The 20506-nt window shown below is 56.6% G+C and overlaps 1 protein-coding gene across 1 annotated transcript; it reads right to left on the bottom strand.

The window, feature by feature from the left end:
- Window positions 1-2320: 2320 nt before the first annotated feature.
- ATP13A1 (ATPase 13A1) lies at window positions 2321-18664 on the bottom strand (the record flags this gene model as incomplete). Its single annotated transcript, XM_079701500.1, has 28 exons — window positions 2321-2659; window positions 2745-2888; window positions 2974-3085; window positions 3289-3431; window positions 4281-4477; window positions 4565-4679; window positions 4750-4910; window positions 5606-5702; window positions 5783-5982; window positions 7483-7591; window positions 8440-8565; window positions 9663-9773; window positions 9847-10022; window positions 10336-10493; window positions 10848-10968; window positions 11048-11185; window positions 11275-11401; window positions 11978-12033; window positions 12158-12287; window positions 12804-12910; window positions 12989-13058; window positions 13163-13318; window positions 13508-13580; window positions 15046-15236; window positions 15333-15422; window positions 17706-18175; window positions 18410-18474; window positions 18648-18664. The coding sequence occupies 28 exons, from the start codon at window positions 18662-18664 to the stop codon at window positions 2549-2551; spliced, it is 3771 nt and encodes a 1256-aa protein (XP_079557626.1). The 3' UTR covers window positions 2321-2548.
- Between the last annotated feature and the right edge of the window lie 1842 nt (window positions 18665-20506).

Here is a 20506-nt window from a genome sequence, read left to right as displayed (position 1 = left end):
GATACAGCCACACTGTCTCCCGGGACAGAGCCGGCTTGACAATGGAACCACATGGACCTCAGCCCAGACAGATGGAAATACACGTGGGACAGACCGGCACATGGCCTGCCACAGAAACACACACAGGCAGCCTGAAACCACAAGAGGCATAAAGACCAAATGACAATCAATATGCAAAGCAGAGACACAAAGACAGGCGGAAACGAAGTCGGACCTTGCCACATTTCTGCCGCAGGCACCACTTCTAGGGAGCCCAGATCAGCATGTTCCCCTCCCCGGGCAATGGAGTAGCCGGGTGGGGATCCTGCCGCGTTGCCCTCTCCATCAGCGGTCGTGACACCCTGCCCCCATCACAAATATCAGAAGCAGAAGCGGCCACTTCCCCTTCCTGGGCCCCCTCCCCCAGGCATCCGGGGTGAAGACTCCAAAGGGGGAGGGGGGATCAGGGACTGGTGTCCCGGGTCCCCCTCAGCTTGGGGGTTCCCACAGTGGAGCATCCCCGTGTCCTCCCCATTCAGGAACTCCTCTCCCGGCTCTCTGGACGGAGAGGGATAGGCGGGGCCCCTCATTGATTTAGGAAGTAGGATACTGTCGGGGGAGGACCCCTCTCTGATCCCGTATCCCGGACCGCCTACCCGGCTCTGTTGAGTCCATGGTCCGGCCCTAGGATCGCTCGGCTGGGACGGGAATTGGGATAGAATCGCGCGCCGGCGCCAGCGGGGCCCAGCCCCGATTTCCTGCCGCGGCCGCCGCTGCCCGGGTTCCTCGTCGCCCCGCCTCGCGGAGGCCCGGCCCCCAACCACGCCTCTGCTGGTCGGCCGCACCCTCTAGGCAGGGAAGCGCGGACCACGCCCCCTGCCTGAGCGGCTGGATATGCGGCTGGGCCAGGACCTCGAGTGACCTGACGAAATGACTCCATCCCGGCCAGGGTTCCCCTCCCCATATCTTTGCGGGGTCCCCAAACCCCAGCACACTCCCCTTGCAGTGAGTCCACAGAGTCTGCCTGGCCTGAGGAGCCTGTCCCAAACCTTTCACGTTCTACGACCCAATGACGCCCCTGCCCAGGTGTCTCTTGGACCTTTGAACTCATCCCAATTGGCTGGGGCAATGGGAGCCCCCTGGTTGGAGATGTGATGTCCTGCCTGATTCCAGTTGAAACTGAAGTCCCCTAACACGCTGGGGCTGGAGATACAACTGGGGGACACCCAGTAATGCTCAGTGCTGGATCAGGCTCTTGAAGACCCTGTTACAGCAGAGCCAGAGTGCCCTTAGCACCTCTCTCAGGCACGGAGGACACAGAGACCCCCGCCCTGAGCCCCTGCAAGAATCATCCCCAGCAAATCCCAAGTTCAGAGTGCTCCCCTTCTGGTTGCCTCAAATTGTCTCAAGGATTCCACGTGACCCCAGCAGCCCCTCTGCTGGATGGGGTCTGGCACCCGCGCCCCTCCAGAAACCTTGGCCAGTGTTCAGGGCCCACCTGATGCTCACAGCTGGTCCCAGCCCCTTTCCCACTTTGGCTCCCAGGGCCTTCCTTGGGCTGTGGGCCACACTCCTCCTGATGGGAAGCCCGTCAGGGGTGGGCTGCTGAGGATGACCAAGGGGCAAGGGCAGGAAAGGGTAGAGAGCTCCTCACTGAGCATCGGTGGGGAGGGGGAAGTCGTCCAGAAGCCCGGGCCTGGGTTTCCTGGCCTGAGGTCGTCACATGCAGCTTGCCAAAGTTATAAAAATGCACCCACACCCCAACTCTGTAATTTCTGACTCGAAAGTTTTTTCTAGGTTTTGACTGTCAAGAAGGTAAGAAATCTCTGACTGTGACTCTTAGCTTTCATGCTACCTATTGCACAGTTCCTGAGCTGTAGTGAGCGAGCACCTTTTGAAAGGAAGGACAGTAACAGTATGATAGCCAGGCTGCAGGTCAGACCCTGGCTATGACCTGTGTGGTGCAGAATCCCGAGTGTGACCCGAGTCAGTATTCGTAATGATTTGGATTGAACTTCCTCATACCTGACACTATGAGAGGAAGGCATGCTGTTATTTTGCATATTACTGCAAAGGGAAAAATGGCATCGATCTCAAAACTCCCTTCAGTGCCTGAGGTGTGAAAATGTGAAGTTGCGAGACCACAGAAACATGGGGGCACTTGCAAAACTAGGAAATACGCAGAGCTCTCTGGGTTCCGAGCTTGGCCTGTCCAAGTGCTGAATGTGTCGCAGAGGGACGTTAGAACCTCACACAGTCCATGAGGAGGGTGCCAGGACCTTCCTTGGGGACCACCCAGCCCCCAGCGACCCCTTCTGTGGTGCAGAGATAGAGGCAAGTCTTCTTCAAATCACTGATGCTGCTTTATTTACCAAAGACGCTGGCCCAGGGCTGGTTCCGCCAGCCAGGCCTCAGACAGCCGAAGGGGGTGGGGTGGGGGTGTCCCAGCTCAGTCTTGGTGGGCAAGGCCAGGTCAGCCTCACCGTGGGGGCAGTGTTCCCTCCTGGGGCCCTCGCAGGGCTCCTGCCCAGCGGCAGCAGAGTGGGCAGTAGGTGCCAGCACTGCCATCTCAGGAAGGCACTTTCAGCTTTGGGGTTCCCAGGAAAAACTGCAGGAGGCGGTCGACCAGGAGTGCCAAGCAGAAGTCCAGGAGTAGGACCTGGGCGATGACCAGCTTGAACTGTGGGACAGGGAGTGCTGGTGAGTCAGGTGCCTGCAGACAGGTCCAGGCCAAGTCCTGGGACCGCGTCTACAGGGCCCCTCACCTCCACAGGGATGTCCACGAGTCCAAACTGGCTGTTGAACTCAGGCGAGGAGCCAAGGAGCAGGCCCACGATGGCCAGGAGTGACACGGCCAGGCTCCACACCAGAGGCCTGTTCTCAGGCAGGCTCTCCATGAAGGGTGGGCCCTGTGGGGATAGGCAGATGGGCAGCTGTGTGTCGTGGCAGCCCAGAGGGTGGGCAGGGTATGCTCGGGCAGGGGCTGGGCCTCACCTTGTAGTTAATGGCGAAGGTGGCCATCTGCATGGCCATGGCCATGATGTACACTGTGCTGTTGACTAGGCTTGGCTCAAATTCTTTGTACAGGTCCACAAATTGCTCCTGCCTTCAGGGACACATGGGGGTCAGGGCCCCTTCATGATTCCCGCTGCCCCCCGCGGAACCAGGACTCTGCCTGGTGGACTCTGCTGGCCTGGCCCTGGTCACCCCAGGCCAACGTCTGCATGTTTCTCCTGCCACCCACCAACCGCAGGGATGCTGCCTCCTCTGGGAGCACCTTGTCCACCCGCAGGCTGGGAGTGTACTCACTTCTCAGGGCTCCGGGCCTGGGCCTCGCTGTACAGGTAGACGAGACTCATGAAGTGCACGCAGAACTGAAGCATGACAGTGAGGATGGTGTATAAGTTGAAGATGTTGGGCAGGGGCCGCTCTCGGGAGAGGGTCTTGAGGGGCTGCAGGGGCAGAGTGGGGGTCAGGGCCCAGGCTCGCCCTGGGGTCACCCACCTACCCTGCTTCCTGGCAGGCCTTGTGCAGAGAGTGGACACCAAATTCTGGGGTTTATAGGTCAGCACTAGTCCCCAGAGCCCTGTCCACCCCCCATCCCCTCAGTCCAGATGCCACCCCCGCCTCGCTCAATGCCCAGCCATAGGGGTCTTAAGATCCACCCTGCCCCCGCTCTAGAATAAACTTAAAGCCCTCCCTGTTGCTCATGGGGCATGTATGATCAACCCGGACCACCTCCCACCCCTTCCGGCCACCAGGGCCTCCTTGCATCAGCCCATGACCACCTGCAGCCTTTGTGCCTAGTTCCTCGCTGGTTCTCTTGTCCTTTATGCGTTGGCCTCAATGTCAGCGTTACACAGACCTCCCTGACCGACCCTGAGGCCATTCCCCACAGCCTGTGTGACCTACTTGGTGTTTTTCTCAGCACTGCATACTGAGTGCTCTTGATAATTGTTTTTCCCATCTGTCTCAGTGGTGTGGCCCACCTGAGACCCCAGCGCGTGGACAGTGCTGGGCCTGAGCGGCGGCACTCTGTAGAGCCTCAGTGGGCACCCACCCTGCCCCCTGATCCCCATCTGTAACTTGGGGATGAGAGTTCCCATCCCAAGGGCTGCTGTGAGGATAAAACAGACATGTGGTGGCGCCTTTAATAGCCTGCCCTGGCTGGCCCAAGTGTCGCCAGCCATCAATCCGAGAAGCATCCCGGCACCTCTGGGGTAAGAACCATGGCTTAGAGAAGCAGAGGGCACCCCTGGGCTGGGGCGGGAGCCCCTGCTGTGCTCAGGGTCCTGGCTCACCTTGGAGCGGGAGATGAAGAGGAAACAGCCAGCCAGGAGCAGCCCCTGCAGTGTGGCCTGGAAGTCACTGAACTTGACACCCTCCAAATATAGGACACTCTGGCTGTAGGCCAGGATGAGGGCATTGAGCGCCAAGATCTTGAACATCTGCAGTGTGGTCACCAGCGTGCAGCGGCCCTGCTTGATCACGTGGCAAACTGCGGGGGAAGGCAGGTGTGGGCGTGGGTGCCAGGCAGGATGGGCCTAGGGATGGGGTAGGGGAGGATCACGGGAGCAGGACTCACTGCACTGGATGGAAGAGAGTTTGGAGGTGAAGGGCGCAGCGATGCTGGCATCCCCCAGCTTCACGATGGGCATGCTCTCGTCCTCGAGGTCCCGAAGCACCTGACTCAGGCGGTCCTATGAGGCAGGTAGCAAGGGGTGAGACCTGACAACAAGGGGGTGCTGGTGCCCCCCTTCTGAGACTCACCCGCTGGGAGGCCAGCTGCTCTTCAGAGGGTGGGAGTCCCGACCTCTGCTTGGCTGCCCTGGAGGTGGCCCTAACTCCACTGTTGCTCAGGACGGGGCTGTCCCGGGGCCGTCGCCGCCGCTCGATGATCCGCTCAGGGGCATTGGCCAGGAGGGCCACACCTGGTGGGAGTGTGTGTCAGAAGCCAGAGGGAGCCTGCCACCCCGGCACAGAGCACGGAGTGTCTGCTCAACACAGCTAATCCCGGGGCCCAACCTCCCCATTTTACCTGATCACTCACCCCAAGGAGCGCCTCAGAGAGTGTCTATCTTACTTTCTACAAACTACTTAAGGACAACAAAAAAACAATACCCAAATAAAGTATATAACACTATGTAGGTCAAAACTAACTGATTTCCAAAGAAGTTTATTGCTAAGAATCATAATGAGGTAAATGATGTGTCATAAACATCGTAGTTGATAAACCAAATGAATATTTGAAAAGCACTGAAACTAGGTTAAATTGGTCTTTAAACATCAACTTGACATCTATGTTCTGTTGACACAGATCCAAGGCTATAAACTCTCCCTGGCCTCGGCCTTTGGAGCCCATACAGTGCCCGGGGGGCCTGAGAAAACCAAGTCACGTCTGCCCCATGGAGCTGCCCTGGACCCTCACCAGAGGTTCCTGGTGGTCCCCGCCACACTTTTCCTCGGACACTTGTATCTCTTCCTGGCCTTGGAGCCCTTCAGATCCCCAATCCCAGCAGTCCCTGCCCCGTCCCTTCACTACTGCTTCCTCACAGAACTTGCTCAGTGGCGCGTCACTGATGGTAAGCCGGTGTTGGCAGAACAGCCCCCAACCCCAGGGGCTCACCCACATCAGCGTGCTTCAGGGCACCCACGTCGTTGGTGCCATCCCCACACATGAGGGTCACGTAGCCCAGCTCCTTCAGGCTGGTGATGACAAACTCCTGTTTGGGGAGAGACGGGCTGAGTGAGGGCTGCGTGCCATCCCCAGGGCCCCGCCTGCCCTCCACCACCCCATACCCACCTTCTGTTTGGGGGCCACTCGGGCGAACACTTGCACGTGTGGGATAAGGCGAAGCAGCAGCTGGGGGTCCTCGGCCTGCAGGTGGGCCAGGCCATCGCCTGTGAGGCACAGTGCGTGATCCAAGGCCAGTGCCTTCGGGGAGCCCTGGGCCAGGGGCAGCGTGATGCTGCCGTCGATGGAATGCCACTCACACGGTCGACCTGCAGGGCCAGTGCCCAGGGTCAGGGATGGGGCTCGGCTGGACCCCACGTGTGCAGTCCTAGTCTCTCCTCTCTGGAGCACCTTCTTGGCCCCCACCCCAGGTCCATACCAACCTGTACCCCAGACACTAGGCACCCCACAGAGACCATGCACAGAAACCTCCGATACAAAGGATCTGAAAACCCAGGGCCTAAGCCACTGGCCTGAGATCATGTGATGGGCCAGATTCAAACCCAGGCAGCCTGACCTCAAGATTCGCCCCACCCCCTCCCCAACCCTGGGGGCCTGCCTAAAACTCTGCTCTCCTAGGGCCAGGGCACCCCGAATCACTTCCTCAGGCCAGACACTGCTTGCTATCCACTTCCCCTTTCTAGCTGGTTGGTCTAGGTGTGGATGCTGAGCACCGAGGACAGCTGAGGGCAGCCCACCAGCCTTCTCAGCACTGGACAGTCAGAGCTGTCAGAGCTTGAAAGGAAAATCATCTCCACGTGGCTCCTGTTGTGGCTGTTCTGTTAGAGCAGCTTCACTTGCTCATCAACAGTCTTCGCAGCCACCTCTGGGCCACCTGCCTACGATCCCCAGGCTCTGGAAGAGCCCAGTGACTGGGACAGAGACCTGGGCTCAACAGCACAGACGGAGAGAAGGCCTGGGAGGTTCTGGAAGCCCTCTTGGCCGGGCCATACCAGCACCCTCCTCTGGCCTGCAGCCCAGTGACATCACTGGTGCACGCTGCTCCCAAGCCAGGCCCTGCACCGGGTGCTGTCCTACGGCATCTGACAGACTCCACCCTACCAGCCAGAGGTGCTGGGGCTGGATTCGTCCCTTGATTTTTCTGATTCACAGGCACCCCTTGCAACCAGTTTGGTTACTCAGGAGAGGCCAGAGACCATGAGTTCTGGAATCAGGACATCTGAGTTCAAATCCTTAGTCACAGTGTTTCCCAATGATCCAGGTAGATGGATTCACTTCTCTGTCTCCTTGTCTACAGAGCAGGGGCCCCAACAGCTGACCTGGTTGGCTTCCTCCTACGTGGTGTGGGAATGGCAAGCCCTCCCATGTGGGGCGAAGAGTCTGACGAATGCAAACCAAGCCCTCTGCCCCAGGTTCTGGCCACACCAAACACGAGCACCAGCAGTCCCGGTGCTCAAGAGGGGAGCACTCGCCATGCACAGGCAGGCAGCCAGCCAGGCCCAAGGTGGGTGGGAGGCTATGAAACATGGGCTGGTGTGACGACAACCAACCGCCTTAAAACTGTAAGGTGTTGCTGGCCCCAGAGCTGGTGACCGCCTGCATGCTGCCGCACAGGTGGGGTGTGGAGCTCCCCGGCCAGACAGCCCAAGTGTGCGCACGGGGCAGGGCTGTGATCCGCAGGCCTGTGTCATGGGTACTGGATGACGCTGGGTGTGCTCACTCAGGCCTGGCACAGAGGTGAGCCACCAGGAGGGAGCTGTTCTTGGACTCAAGGTCCCCCCACAGCCCACGACCACATGGGGCCTCACCTTTCTCCGTGGGAGGCTGCAGGATCAGCGTGTGAGCCTTTTCAATGAAGTGCAGCTCCTGAGCCACATGGCAGGCAGTGAGCGGGTTGTCCCCTGTGATCATGACCACCTGGGGAGAGGGCGGAGGCTCAGTGGAGCAGGGCTCAGTGGATCAGAACTCCAGCCTGGAGACCTGGGGGCCAAGTCCCTTCTGAGGACAGCCACAGAGGAAGCGCGTGGCCCCCTAATGGGGACTGGGCTTCCAAGAGCCTCAGTCTGCCTCCCCTGGTGGAGTTTTCTGCGAATGATATGTGTATGTGTGTCTTTCTGAGAACACCCATAGCCTTTATTTGCAATACAAACTAAGAGCCAGCCCTTGGTGTGGACCCTCTTGGCTTGGCAGATGCTCCAGGCAGGAGATGGGGGTGGTATGACACACGCTCTAGCCTTCTGGCTTAGAGCCTGGTGATGGCAAGATGGGCCCTGACTGCTGAGGCCAGGTGAGGACTAATCATGTCACTACCCTCTGACACTGCCAGGCTCGCCTCCCACACCCTAAACTGAGTCCTGAACTAGAATACACAAACCACCAAGGCTGACAGAGAAAAGCCACTGGGACACCCACAGCCTGTCTGGGTGTTGTCTCCACATCCTCCAACCCAGCCTCAGCTTTTTCCTAAGATGGGGCGGAGTCGGGGGAATAGCCCTCATCTCCCAGTGATGCTGGGGGCCTGAGAAAGTGATGTGAGAAGAATGAGTCCCAGAGCATCCTCAGGCATGAGGGATAGCATGAGCATCCAAGCCATGGTGGAGCTCAACCAAAAGCCATGGAACCTTTGCTTCCAAGACCCAGATACCCACCGCTGAGTGCCCCACTGAGGATGGAACTGTCCTCTACTGTCACATCCCCCTTTCTGTAAGGAGTAGCCAAGCTTGCCCACCCATGGGGCCTGGTGGGGAGGGGTCCAGTGGCTGTACCCGATGGGAGGCGTTCTGGATCTCGCGGATCACAGCCTTGGAGTCAGCCTTGAGTGGGCAGGAGACCACAATGAAGCCGACGAACTTCAGGTTGCACTCCAGGGCCTCCCGCTTGAGCTCCCGGGCCTGTGGATGGACACAGCAGTGCCCTCATGACTTGTCTCTCCCCCTCCCCCATTTCCCAAGCTCTGACAACACGCTGGGTGGGGAGAGGTCAGAGAAGGCCCCATCCTTGCAGAAGAGACAATGGAGGGTCAGAAGGTGAGAGGTGTTGGGAGGGTGAGAGGCGCCCTGGTGGCAGAGGGGCTCAGCAGTGGCTGGGTGGCCCTGGCCCCCCAGTGGTGCCTCTACCCGCTACCATGGACAACAGCGTGACACAAAGTCCCTGTATTTCATCTTCTAGGACAGGAAAGTTGGGACTCTCCTTTGATAACCACTGAGCAAGAGCTCACACTCTCTATCTCATATCAGAAACTAAAAGATCTCTGCCCTCGTGGAGCTTGCCTTCTACTGGAGAAGACATGTAATAAAGAAAGTCACAGAAATCAGAGCACTGAGTTCCACAAGAGAGATGAAGACAGGGGAATGGGGCAGAGAGGGTCGTGGGGTGGCACAGAGCCGGGTGGCTCTGAAAGGTCTGTGACTAGGCTCAGGAACGGGCCTTGAACGAGGCTCTGAACAGAGGTGTGACCTGGTGTGCATTCTGGAAGGATCTCATGGCCACTGGGTGTAAGCAGATGAAAGCCACTTGGATGAGGGCCAAGATGGAAGCAGGTAAAGGAGCAGCGTTGGTACTGGAGGTGGGAGGACAGCCTACAGCCAATGGGACGTGGGGTGTGACCGAGGGCTGGGGACATCCCAAGATCATGCAGTGACCAGGTGGTTGGGCAAGGCAGGGGTGGAGCTGGGCTCTAGACAGGGAACCCAAGGTGCCCCAGGGCATTCCCCAAGGGGGTGTGAGAGAACCCGTGGATGTGAGGATAGGAGGTGAGACCTGGGTGTGCTCTCTAGGGAGCAGCCCTGGATTCTGGGGTGGGATGGGGTCCGTGGGGAACGGGGCATGCAGGGGAGGAGAAGAAAGTGAGGACTGAATGCCACCCGGGGCCTCCAAAGGTAGAGGCCAGGGAGGAGGAAGATGAAATTGTGCCCGTTCATGGTGGTGTCACAGGGGACAGAAGGTGATGTGGACAAGGGGCCGGTAGGTGGGGGGCTTGGGCCCTTACCTGCTGGTGAGTGAGGTGCCCCAGCTCCTTATACCCCAGCGCCAGGACACGGGCTCCTTCCCGGGAAATCTCCGTGTGGATGTGGTGGTAGTCAGGTGGGCACTGGGCGAACTGCAGGGAACGCAGGGGGATGTCACCAACCGCCCCGCACCCCCCTCCCCACCCTGGGCCGGGGCTGGCTCACCATGGAGTGCAGGGTTTCAGGGGCCCCCTTCACAGCCGCGATGTAGCAGAGATCGGTGGAGCCAAGCTTCTCGTAGGAGGCGAGCACGGACATTCGCTTTAGGGCACTGGCAAAATGAAAGCGCTGGTGAATTTTCAGCCCCTGAGTTTTAATACTTCGGGGGAATACTTTCTCATCTGGAAACAAATAAGTACGAGTCCTGAGGGCCTTCGCTCCAAAGAGGCAGCCAAGCCCCCACCTGCCCCCTCCGTGCCCTTCCTCCCTCCATCCCCTTCCTCCCCCCACCTCCAGACCCGGGGCCTGCAGGAACTCCTGGCTCTGGGAGGGGTCCAAGCTGGATGATCTGGGTATGGAGGACCCTGCCCCAGGTCAGAGGTGAGCCTGTGCCCACCCACCTGCCTGAGTTGAACACACAGGTGCCTGAGAGGCACACCCCGCCCGCCTGGGGACGTAAGAGCTGGCGGTGTGGCCGAGGCTCCAGCCCCTCACCTTTGGTCAGTGTCCAGTCTACGGCCGTCAGCATGGCTTTCTCAAGCGGGTCACCCACAAGGGTGCCGTCATCCAGCTGCATGAGGGAATGGCATGAGGCCAGAGCCCGGTGTGTTTCTATGGGGATGTTGGACACAGGGGTCACCTCCTTCCCATCTCTGCAAGGAGGAAGAATAGCTGGTTACCAGGGTGGAGGTGACTGGGTAGAGGGACCCCCTGGGAATTGCTGGTCACAGTGGGGGGCCGCAGGGTGCTGTCTTGGTCCCTGCGACACCTGCATGCGTCTCATGAATGCCCTCAGACGTCACGTGGCTGCTTCGAGCGCAAGCTGAGCCCCCTGCCACTGTCACTCACACTGAAGAATGCTTGGGGGGGCCCCCTAGAATGGACCTCTGTGGTAGGGCCTGTCACAGGCCCTCACTTTGAAGGCTTGGGCTGGGCAGCTGTCTGTCCCTTGAGCTCCCAGAATGCCCCCGGCTCGGCGCCTCGTGATCCAGACTCCCCACGCTCACCGGAGCCCGGCCACACCGCGCACCACCAGGCTGTCGCTGGTCAAGGTCCCTGTCTTGTCAAAGCAGCACACCTCCACCTTGCCGGCGAAGGGGATCCGGAAGGGCTCCGTGCAGTACATGTCTGGGTGGTGGGAGCCAGTGTCAGGGGTGCTGCTAGGCTCCAGCCCACTCGGCACCCTGTCCCTGCCCCAGAGACTCACAGAGCTTGGCCAGAGCAATGAGGGAAGTGTTGACGGCCAGAGACAGCTCAATGGGCAGCTCGGGGGGCACGACAGAAGTGAGGATCAGCGTGCATTCCAGAAATAGCTTGTAGCGGTTCCGGCTGGGGTCCTTGGTACCTGAGAAGACAGAGCCTGCCAGCCTGGGGGCCACAGGCACGGGGTCCAGCAGATGGTGGGGGGCGGGGGGGAGTGGTCACGGTGCTTACCTTCGATCCATACGTAGGCCGCTGCTGCAATGGCAAAGACCAGGAGGAAGAGGATGAAGATGAAGGTCTCCAGGTTGTTCGCTGTCACCCTCTTGACCCCAAAGAGGATCGTGCGCAGCAGCTTGCCCTAGAGGGACGGAGGGACAGAGATCTTTCCTGGGAGGGTGGCGGCCTTTCCTGCCTAAAAGCACCAGGGCCAGGTTCTCTCTGCTGCTGGGGAGTGCCTGCCTGGGCTGACTGAGCGCCACAGCTGATAACACAGCTGTTCCAGGAACTGCACAGCTATGTGGGTGGCTGCAACTCAGCCAACAGCTACAGAGTTACGGAGACCAGTGACTGAAGACTAGGGGTCAGGGAAGGAAGTGGCTGAGATGGGGGCGGAGGGATGAATTTTCTGGAAGGAGATCTGACCATCGTCTCTACCAAGGAATCCTCATGCCACTTCAGTGAAAAGTTTATGGCCCAGACTGTGATTCCCAAGTGTGCGGGACCAAAATCAGTCTACTGTCTGTGAGGCAGAACCTCAGCCGGGGAAAGCAGGCCTAGTCTGGGGCTTGTCTCAGCACTCTGGCCCCCAGCCCAGTACCTGGTATCAGAGTGAGCCTATGGGGTGGATGTTCTGGGGTCTGAAAGAGTTGCCATCTCAGCTGTCCACCATACGCCCCAGGGACCACCCTCCTCAGAACTGGGCAAGGTGCCACACCTGGGATGTGTTGAATCCAGTCCTCAGGACGTAGGCCACACACCCACTGTCCACCGCTGGGGAGACAAAGAACCAGCGTCATTCATGTCTGCTCATCCCGACTCTCTCAGAGCCAAGGAGACTTTGAGGGTTTGGGGGTGTCAGGGCTAGGACACCCCCAGACACCCCTGAGGCACCTACGCTTCAGGCCTGTGGTGGCTTTCTGGGGAGGGATGTGCTGCACCACCTTGGTGCCCCCGAAGATGACGTGGAGCCGGGAGTCGGCCTGGAGGTCCAGTACCCGGTTGGGGCTGAGGTCTTCGATGGGTTCCTGGGGACGACAGTAAAGTCAATGGCTAGTCCCACCTTGGCCTCCTTCTCCATCCCCAGGCTGGAGAGCCGGACCCTGGGGCTGGGAGGAACCTGCCTGACCCTCACAGGGCTCCCCATCCAAGCCGGTGCACCTCACAGGGGCGGGGGCTCCACCCTGTCTTGCCACCTTCATGTGCAGCATAGATTCCCTATAACCCTGTACCTGGCCTCACCCCGGATTCACAGCTTCTCGGTTTCTCTCATCCCACCTCAGCCTGAGATCCCAGGGTGCCTGACACCCCACTGATGCTCCTGGCCTCTCATCTCCTTCCCTCTCCTCATCACCACCTGGCTCCCCTTAGTCCAGGGCACTGACCTGCCAGGAAACCCAGGATCTCCATCCAGATGCTATGCCTCCTCCAGTCTTCTGGCCCAGCCACCAGCCCTTCCCTGGCCCATTTCCTCCTCAATGGATGGGACAGTGACGCGCCTGAGTAGACTGAGGACCCCCCTCCCTCCACTCCTGACCCAGCACCTTCATCTGGGGCACCGACTCCCCAGTGAGCATGGCCTCGTCCACGATGCAGCGGCCCCGCAACAGCAGCACATCGCATGGCACCAGGTTCTCCTGTGGGGAGCGGCCTGCAGGGCAGGGGCAGGAGGATTGGACAGAGCCTGAGGCCTGGGCCTCCACCGGGAAGGAGCAGAACTGGGCCTCACCGACTGAGACGATGTCCCCGGGAACAATCTCATTGCTGGCAACGGGCCTCCACTTTCGGCTCCGGTAGACCTGGGAGGGGGTGGGGTTCAGTCAGCTCTGGGGATGTGCCCATGCCTCGCCCACCCCAAGACCACAGGGACCCTCCTACCCACCTGTCATGCTACTGGCCATACCTGGATCATGTGGGGCTTGTTGCCCATCTTCCGGATCTCTGACATGTTCCGCATCTGCTGCTGCACCAGGGAGGCCTCGAAGGCCACCAGCATGGAGAGTGTGAAGACACTGTAGTACCAGTACTCATCCAGACACCAGAGTCCCACGCAGAACACCTATGGGACATGGGCCTGTCTGTTCCTGGGAACGCAGGGAGAATGCCTCCGGAGGACTGGATGGCACACGAGGGCCGTTCTGCCCACAGGCTCTGACCACGAGGACGGGGAGAGGTTTTCACGTTTGGAGGTGGACTGTGAAAGCCCCAAGGAACAGGGTGGGGAGAAGGACCAGAGCTGCTGCTTTACCTGGAACACAAAGAAGGGCGCCGTGGCTCTCTCCTTGAACAGCTCTGAGAAGTCAGGCACCACCATCTCGGCCCTGAAAGAGACCAGATGCCACGCCCTGTTCCTGGTGGGAAGCCCCAGGGGCCCCACCCCTGACACCTCCACTTCCAGGCAGGGACGGCCTCCCTGGGCAACTAGGGGCCCTGGTGAGCTTCCAGACATTGGGATGCTCAACTATGGCTCTCCTCGACCGTGTGGCACTGAAGCAGGTGCGCTGACTGCCCCCAGCCCTCTGCTCTGCAGAACCCAGATGAAGCTTCTGAATCAGCACTGGGCTTTTCAGGCAGCCGCCCCCGAGCGTGGCTGGTGCAAGACGAGAACCTATCATCCGGGTGGGTGACAAGGCAAGGGGAGAGGAATGGCTGACCGTGGGACAGGAGCCCTGAAGCTGCACAGAGGAGGCCCGGCAGCTAGGTGCTGTGGAGTCCCCTGGGGCCTGAAATACAGTGCCTGAGCCCCACCCAACTATGGAGAGGGGGAGCCTGAGCTGGGATGTTCCAAAGACTCCCTAAATAAAAGCCCTGGAATTTGAGAAGCAGGGCCGAAAGGTGTGCTCTACAGCACTCGGTGTGGTGGCCCTGTCTGGCCATGGGACCAGCCAGGTCCACTATGGCCATCCTTGTTTTGCCCTGCAGAACTGGGGTGCTATCCAGGACATGGGATTTGAGAAAAAGAAACTGCACAGTGGCTGCATTGCAATAAAAACTGAGCCCCACCCTGGACTGTGTAGGGTACCTTTGCATAAGCGAGGACGGTGTGAAAGTGGACATCCCAGGCTGCCGCCATGGCTGGCCTGGCTTGGGGAGGGGAGGGAGGATCAGTAAATGTTTCCTATGAATCTTCCTACTTGAGCGCTGGTTGCAGTAACGTATTTGTAATTTTTTGAAAAGCAACTAGGTCAAGAAATAATTTCCTAGAGATTCTGAGCGTTTTTGAGTCAAGGACAATTATCACCATGGCCAGGATGGGGGCTCTGAAGCCCAGCTCTGACCCCTCCCAGCTCCTGTCAACACTGGTCGTTTTGGTGAAGGTTAAAGGAGAAAGTGCTGACAGAGCATCTGCATTCTACCTGGTACAAACAAGAGCTGTCCTGCTCACCACCATCTTTTTTTATCACTACTCATAAAGTACTTGGCTATGTATAAGAAGAATGACAAAAATTTACATTTATAGAAAAAAATTTTAAATAAAGAAGAGAACACAAGTTACAAACACAAGACAAGGATGAACAGCCCTGGGCCAGGCTCCAAGCTGTGGGCCCTCCAGGGGGTTCCTATCAGCAGGCAAGTTTGAGGGAGACTAGACTAGAACACGTTTCTCAGAGGGCGCCCGCCACGTCCACCTGGGATGTTTTGTTGAAAAGGTGGATTCCTCCAAACCACAGGGCATATACAAGTGGGAAGGAGCCACTAGCTGGGACAGAGACCTGGGCTGGTGACCACAGGCAGAGGCCCAGTCCTGTCTCAGCAGGGGCGATGCACGGGGATGCTGGGACTCACCTGTTGCTCCCAAACTTCTTCTCGGCTGCACGGATCTCCGAGTCCTCCTGGAACCCTCTGTTGCTCTGGTAGAATGAGAACAGGTTTCCCACAGGAAAGGCCACGGGGAGGAAACGCTTCTTCTCCAGAGCATCGTAGGAATACTTGATCTTCTGGAATTCGAAGGACAGCACCTCCTGGCCGTCTTCGCCCTGTGGGAGGTGTGTCTGTGGCAGAGGGCCCCTGATCTGGGAATGTCAGGGCCTGGGGATCCCATGCAAGCCCATGCTGGAGCAGGTGGTCCCTACCTCATCACGGTGCAGGGCTACGAGCTCAGTGGAGCCGTTGTTGGGAGTCGGCACCACCTTCACGAAGGTTGCCTTGCTGGGGTCGAACTCCTGTGAGAGGCAAAGTGCTGCCGCTGAGCCCTTCTCAAGCCCCAGCTCCACGGCTTCCACTGGGGAGGCCACGGGTGCCGCAGCTCTGTGGACATGCTCTGGAACACGCCACTGGGCTCTGGGTGCTGCCTGGCCACTCCCCAGTCTGTCACTGGGACAAGGGACAGCACTTCACTGGGCCTCTGGTCCCGCCCATATTATAAAGCCAGGGTCATGAACAGCGCCCAGCGCACAGAGCTCTGCTGACGAAGATGAACTCAAACAGGAAGAATGCTGCCCGGCATGAGGTACACTCTCAGTCTACGTGAGCCAAGGCCTGTTACAGCCCACCTGGCCTGCTGCTCCCCCTCTGCCCCCCGTCCCCACTACTATTCTCGCTGTGTCCTCGAGTGACAAGGGATGATGAGGCTCATCCTTGCCTCAGCTAAGGGCACATGCTGTTTTCTCTGTCTGGAATGCATGGTCACACAGCTGGCTTCAGGCCTGCGCTCAAATGTCACCTTCTCAGGATGCTGCCCCTGGATGCTCCACCTAAAGGTCCCTCACAAAATCCTTATCCTGGTTTTCTCTCTTTAGCATTGACTGCTGAGTTCCATCTCCCCCACTAACACCATGAAAACAACGTGTTTCGTCTGTTTTGTTCTTTGTTATTTCTCCAGCACCTAAGACACGGAGGCGTTGAATGGAACTGCACTGGCACACACACCCTGGATCCTGTGAGCTGCATCCATCCCACTTCTGCTCCACCAGAACCTGTGTTGCCATGGGTTTTTTTTTTTTTTTTTTGGGGGGGGGGGGTTGGGGGACATGGCGGTGACCCTGAGAAACAAGGCCCTGCCTCTCCAGAAGTTCACAGGCCCCAAAGCAGGCAAAAATAACAACAAAAGACAAAACTATGAACTCAGGAAACGCTATGGTAGAAAAGTGCTAAAGCACTACATGCGGCCAGCCACACGCCAGGTGCTCTGCAGAGTTCATCTGTTTCTTCTTACGATGGCACACTGAGGTAGGTGTTACAGTTCTCACTTTACACAAGGGGAAACTGAAACCCAGAGACCAGAAGCACCCCTGTCTGAGATCTCTGATGCAAACCCAGATCTGCCTGTCCTAACCCCACAGCTGCTTAGCTCTTCTTTCTTCTCCATCCCTGGAGAGAAAGTTAATAGTCACACTTTTTAGCTGCAGGCCAACAGGCAGCTGGAAGTTTGGGGGTGTTACCCCCCAACTTCCCTCCATTCTTTTGTCCCTCACTGGGGTCCTTCACTGTACTGACTTGAAGCCACCAATCCCAGAAGTTTGAGAAGTTTGAGTCTCTCCCCTGGGATAAGAGAGATTTCACTTTCTCAAAAGAGAAAGAGAATTCAGTCCACATTTAGAGTCAAAGAGGGGTGAGGGAGGGTGGTGGTGTGGTTTCTCTTTCTCTTTCTGCAGCCCTGGGTGCTGTTCCCTTTTTCTCTTCTTTTAACAAACCTGTGTGGGATCAGAGGGGAGGCTGACCTCTGTGTCCATGGCTCCATAACCTGCTGGTGTCATCCGAGGTCGGCCCAGAGGGCAGTGGCATAGTCACTGATATCAACTGCTAACCCAGGGCAGCTCTCACTCATCCACATCTCACGACTAAGGGTCACATGCACTACCTCGCTGTTGTATTCTGAGGGCAGTCCTCATTACCATCACCCTTGCAGACAGACATAAAGAGACTCCAAGCAGCTAAGTCACTTGCTCACAAACACCCAATGCTCGTCTTAAACGCTGCAATTAACTGCATTTCAAGCTCATTTTGGTCGTCATGGGGTGGACGCGGGGGGCTCTGAGCACTGGCCAGGACTGATGCTCAGTTCTCAAAGCAAGCTCCACAGACAGGGAAACCCATCCCACAGGTCTAACCTCACACTACGAACAACAAGGTAGGAGACAGACAACAAAGAAGGTAGGACTGTTTCCAGGAGAAACAACCGAGTACTCGCTAGTATGGGAGCTAGTAAATGGTGACATATGCCGGGCCCTGCGCTAAGCTTTTTACAGGTATTACCTTATCGAATCTAAATGACCACACCAGAGAGGAATTCCAGAGAAGGGAAGTAACCTACGCCAGGGTTACACAGCCAAGTCAGAACGGGGCCAGAACTTAGCTAGCGCAAAAGGGTGGAGGGCGCCTCTAGGGACCCGGCTCCAGCAGATGCAGAGGCCCCGGCTGGGATGGGGACGGACACAAACTGAGTAGCTGGGATCCGCGGTGAGGCCGGACCATGCCGAGGGTCGGTCTCGGGTGCGCACACTTACCGGGGTGCAGGTGAGCGCGCAGTGCGCGTGCACGGACCAATGCCCCGAGAGGACGGTGAGCGCGTGCGCGAGGCAGATGGTGGCGAGCACAAGCAGCGCGGCCTCGGGGATCTGCGTCCAGCTGCTGCCCCAGCCCCAGCAGCCGGCAGCCGCGGCACCCAGCCAGGCTGGGTAGAGCAGCCCCACGAACGGCAGCACCGTGAGGCGCCGCAGGAGCGCCAGCCGCCGGTACGGCCACACGGCCGCTACCAGCTCGTCGCCGCTCTCTATGAGCGCAGGCCCGGCGGCAAGGAGTGTGCGCGGCAGCGGCCTGGGCTTGGGCTGTCCGGCGGGCTGGGCCCCGCAAGGCCGAGCCCCGCAAGGCACCGCATTGCCCACAGCCGCCGCCGCCGCCGCCATCTTTCCCAGCGCCGCTCTCGCTTCAGGGCAGAGGCTACGGCTCACTTCCGATGTTGTACTTCCGGTAAACCCTGGGCGCCGCCATGGCAGCCAGGAGTGAGAAAAGCCAGGGCAATGTAGGGGTCTGGGTCCGGAAGTGGCTACTCAGGGCACCGCCATGATAGGCTGTGGCCGGAAGGAGAGTCAGGGCGCCGCCATGACACAGAGGGCTTGAAAGGGCTAAGGCAGCCTGCCTGCTTTGCCACGCCGGACTGAGACCGGAAAAGACGAGGCAAGGCGGGTTGGGCGCCACCATGACAACCTACATCGGAAGAGGCCAGTCCTCCTCGGAGACTGCACTGTCTGGGCCACGAGGGGCGGAGCCTGGACACTGCGGAGGTGGGGCCAAAGAAGCACCCGTGTTCAGGGGGCGGGATTTATCATGAGGGCGGGCCTTGTGCGCGTGCGGGTGGTGTGGAGGTGGGGTGAGGTTTCCCTACCTACGGGCCTGGGTAGGGTTCGGGGCTGGTGGGCTTCGAGAGTCTAGACAGGACACAGTCACACCTGACAGGAGGCGTCATGTAATAGATAATAATTACACACCCACAAAGTTACTACTTTAACATAAGAATATGAAAAATTGGTGTTTACTTATTGTTTATTATTTACTTTCCTGTTACATAAATGCTATTGTTTCAACAAAACCACAGTAGGACTAATTAACAGTGGCAATTAGTATTTCAGTACTTAGTAGTACTACTAATAGAAAACACATCCAACAATATGTTTGAGAAAAATGTGTATGATATGTTTATAATGTTTCTGTCCTCTGATACAGCAATATTTGAACTACTTTTTAAACTCTTTACTGGACATTAAATTTGTAGGTTATATTGTTGCATATTCTTAAGATTCTTGAGGTATATACATGTAAGACTGCAAAAGGAGAACATAAATGCAATAAGACTTAGATAATATTCTATATTTAATAAAAATAACGTGACATTTCTTTCTGTCCCATTTTACACAGTAGGATATTTTTACTTTCAGTTTTCTTTTCCAAAAATACTTCTTTGAATGGACTGCAACCTTTAGAACATCCTTCTCTTTTATGTGGTGATAAAACTAACACAAAGATGACATCACGTTGACTTGATTCCCTGCTCTTAGCGGGCCCACAATTACTCTGATTCTCTTTTTTTTTTTTTAATTTATTTATATATTGGCCGCATTCTGCGGCTTGAGGGATCTTAGTTCCCGGACCAGGAATTGAACTCAGGCGTGGAGTCCTAACCACTGGACTGCCAGGGAACTCTCTACTCCGATTAATGGTGTCATTCCAATGTGAAGACATCAAGGTAATAGCCTCCCACCTAAAGCCTTTCAGCACGGATTTTACTAACTAGCAACAACAAGCTTTTTGACTTGTAAGGATTCGTATCTAGCTCTCCAAAACAGGTTTGTCTTGTAGACCAACTATTTGTCAATCAGGTCTTTGCATCTATAAATTTATATGCTGCTATCGGTGTCCAAGATGTTTTCATTTTTGAACATTCCCGAAGCACATTCCAATGTTAACTTATCATCATAAGTTAAAGCTTCCTTGCTCAGGGAGAATGGTTTTAAAGCATAAAGTTGTGCTTTATGCTTTAAAGCACATGCTTTATTTGGAATCACAGTTGGATTCCAAATAGTTACATGTTTAGGAAAGAAACAGAATGTCCCATTTAATTTGCCCCTTCCTGGTGACATTTTGAATTTCAAAGCAGTCTTATTTCAAAAAATGAGTCATTTTTTTGCTGTATGAGTTTTTGTCACAACTGTCTCCATAGTGTTTTCTTTTCCAGAATATCATATAGTTGGAATCATGCAATATGTAGCCTTTTCAGGCTGGCTTCTTCACTTAGTGCTGCATTTAAGGTTCCTCAGTGTCTTTTCATGGCTTGATAGCTCATTTCTTCTTAGCACTGAATAATATTCCATTATCCAGAGGTACCGCAGTTTATCCATTCCCCTACTCAAGGACATCTTGGTTGCTTCCAAGTTTTGCCAATTATGAATAAAGTTGCTGTACACGTCCATGTACAGGTTTTTAAAATGGCAACATGGTGACATACATTTCTTTTTTCTTCCTTTCTTTCAAGTGTTCCAGCTTTATTGAGACATAATAGATGTACAACATTGTGTAAGTTTAAGATATACAACATGATTTGATACACATATATATTGCAAAATGATTACCACAGTAAGTTAGTTAACACCTCCATCACCTCACACAGTTACCTCTGTGTGTGTGTGTGTGTGTGTGTGTGTGTGTGTGGTGAGAACATTTAAGATCTACTCTCTTAGCAACTTTCAAGTATACAGTACAGTATTGTTAACTATAGTCACCGTGCTGTATGTTACATCCCCAGAACATATTC

Source organism: Hyperoodon ampullatus (genome assembly GCF_949752795.1).
Source record: "Hyperoodon ampullatus genome assembly, chromosome: 4".
In the NCBI taxonomy this organism is placed as follows: domain Eukaryota; kingdom Metazoa; phylum Chordata; class Mammalia; order Artiodactyla; family Ziphiidae; genus Hyperoodon; species Hyperoodon ampullatus.
The sequence above is the reverse complement of the archived record's forward strand: the minus strand, read 5'-3'. Positions and strand labels throughout refer to the sequence as shown.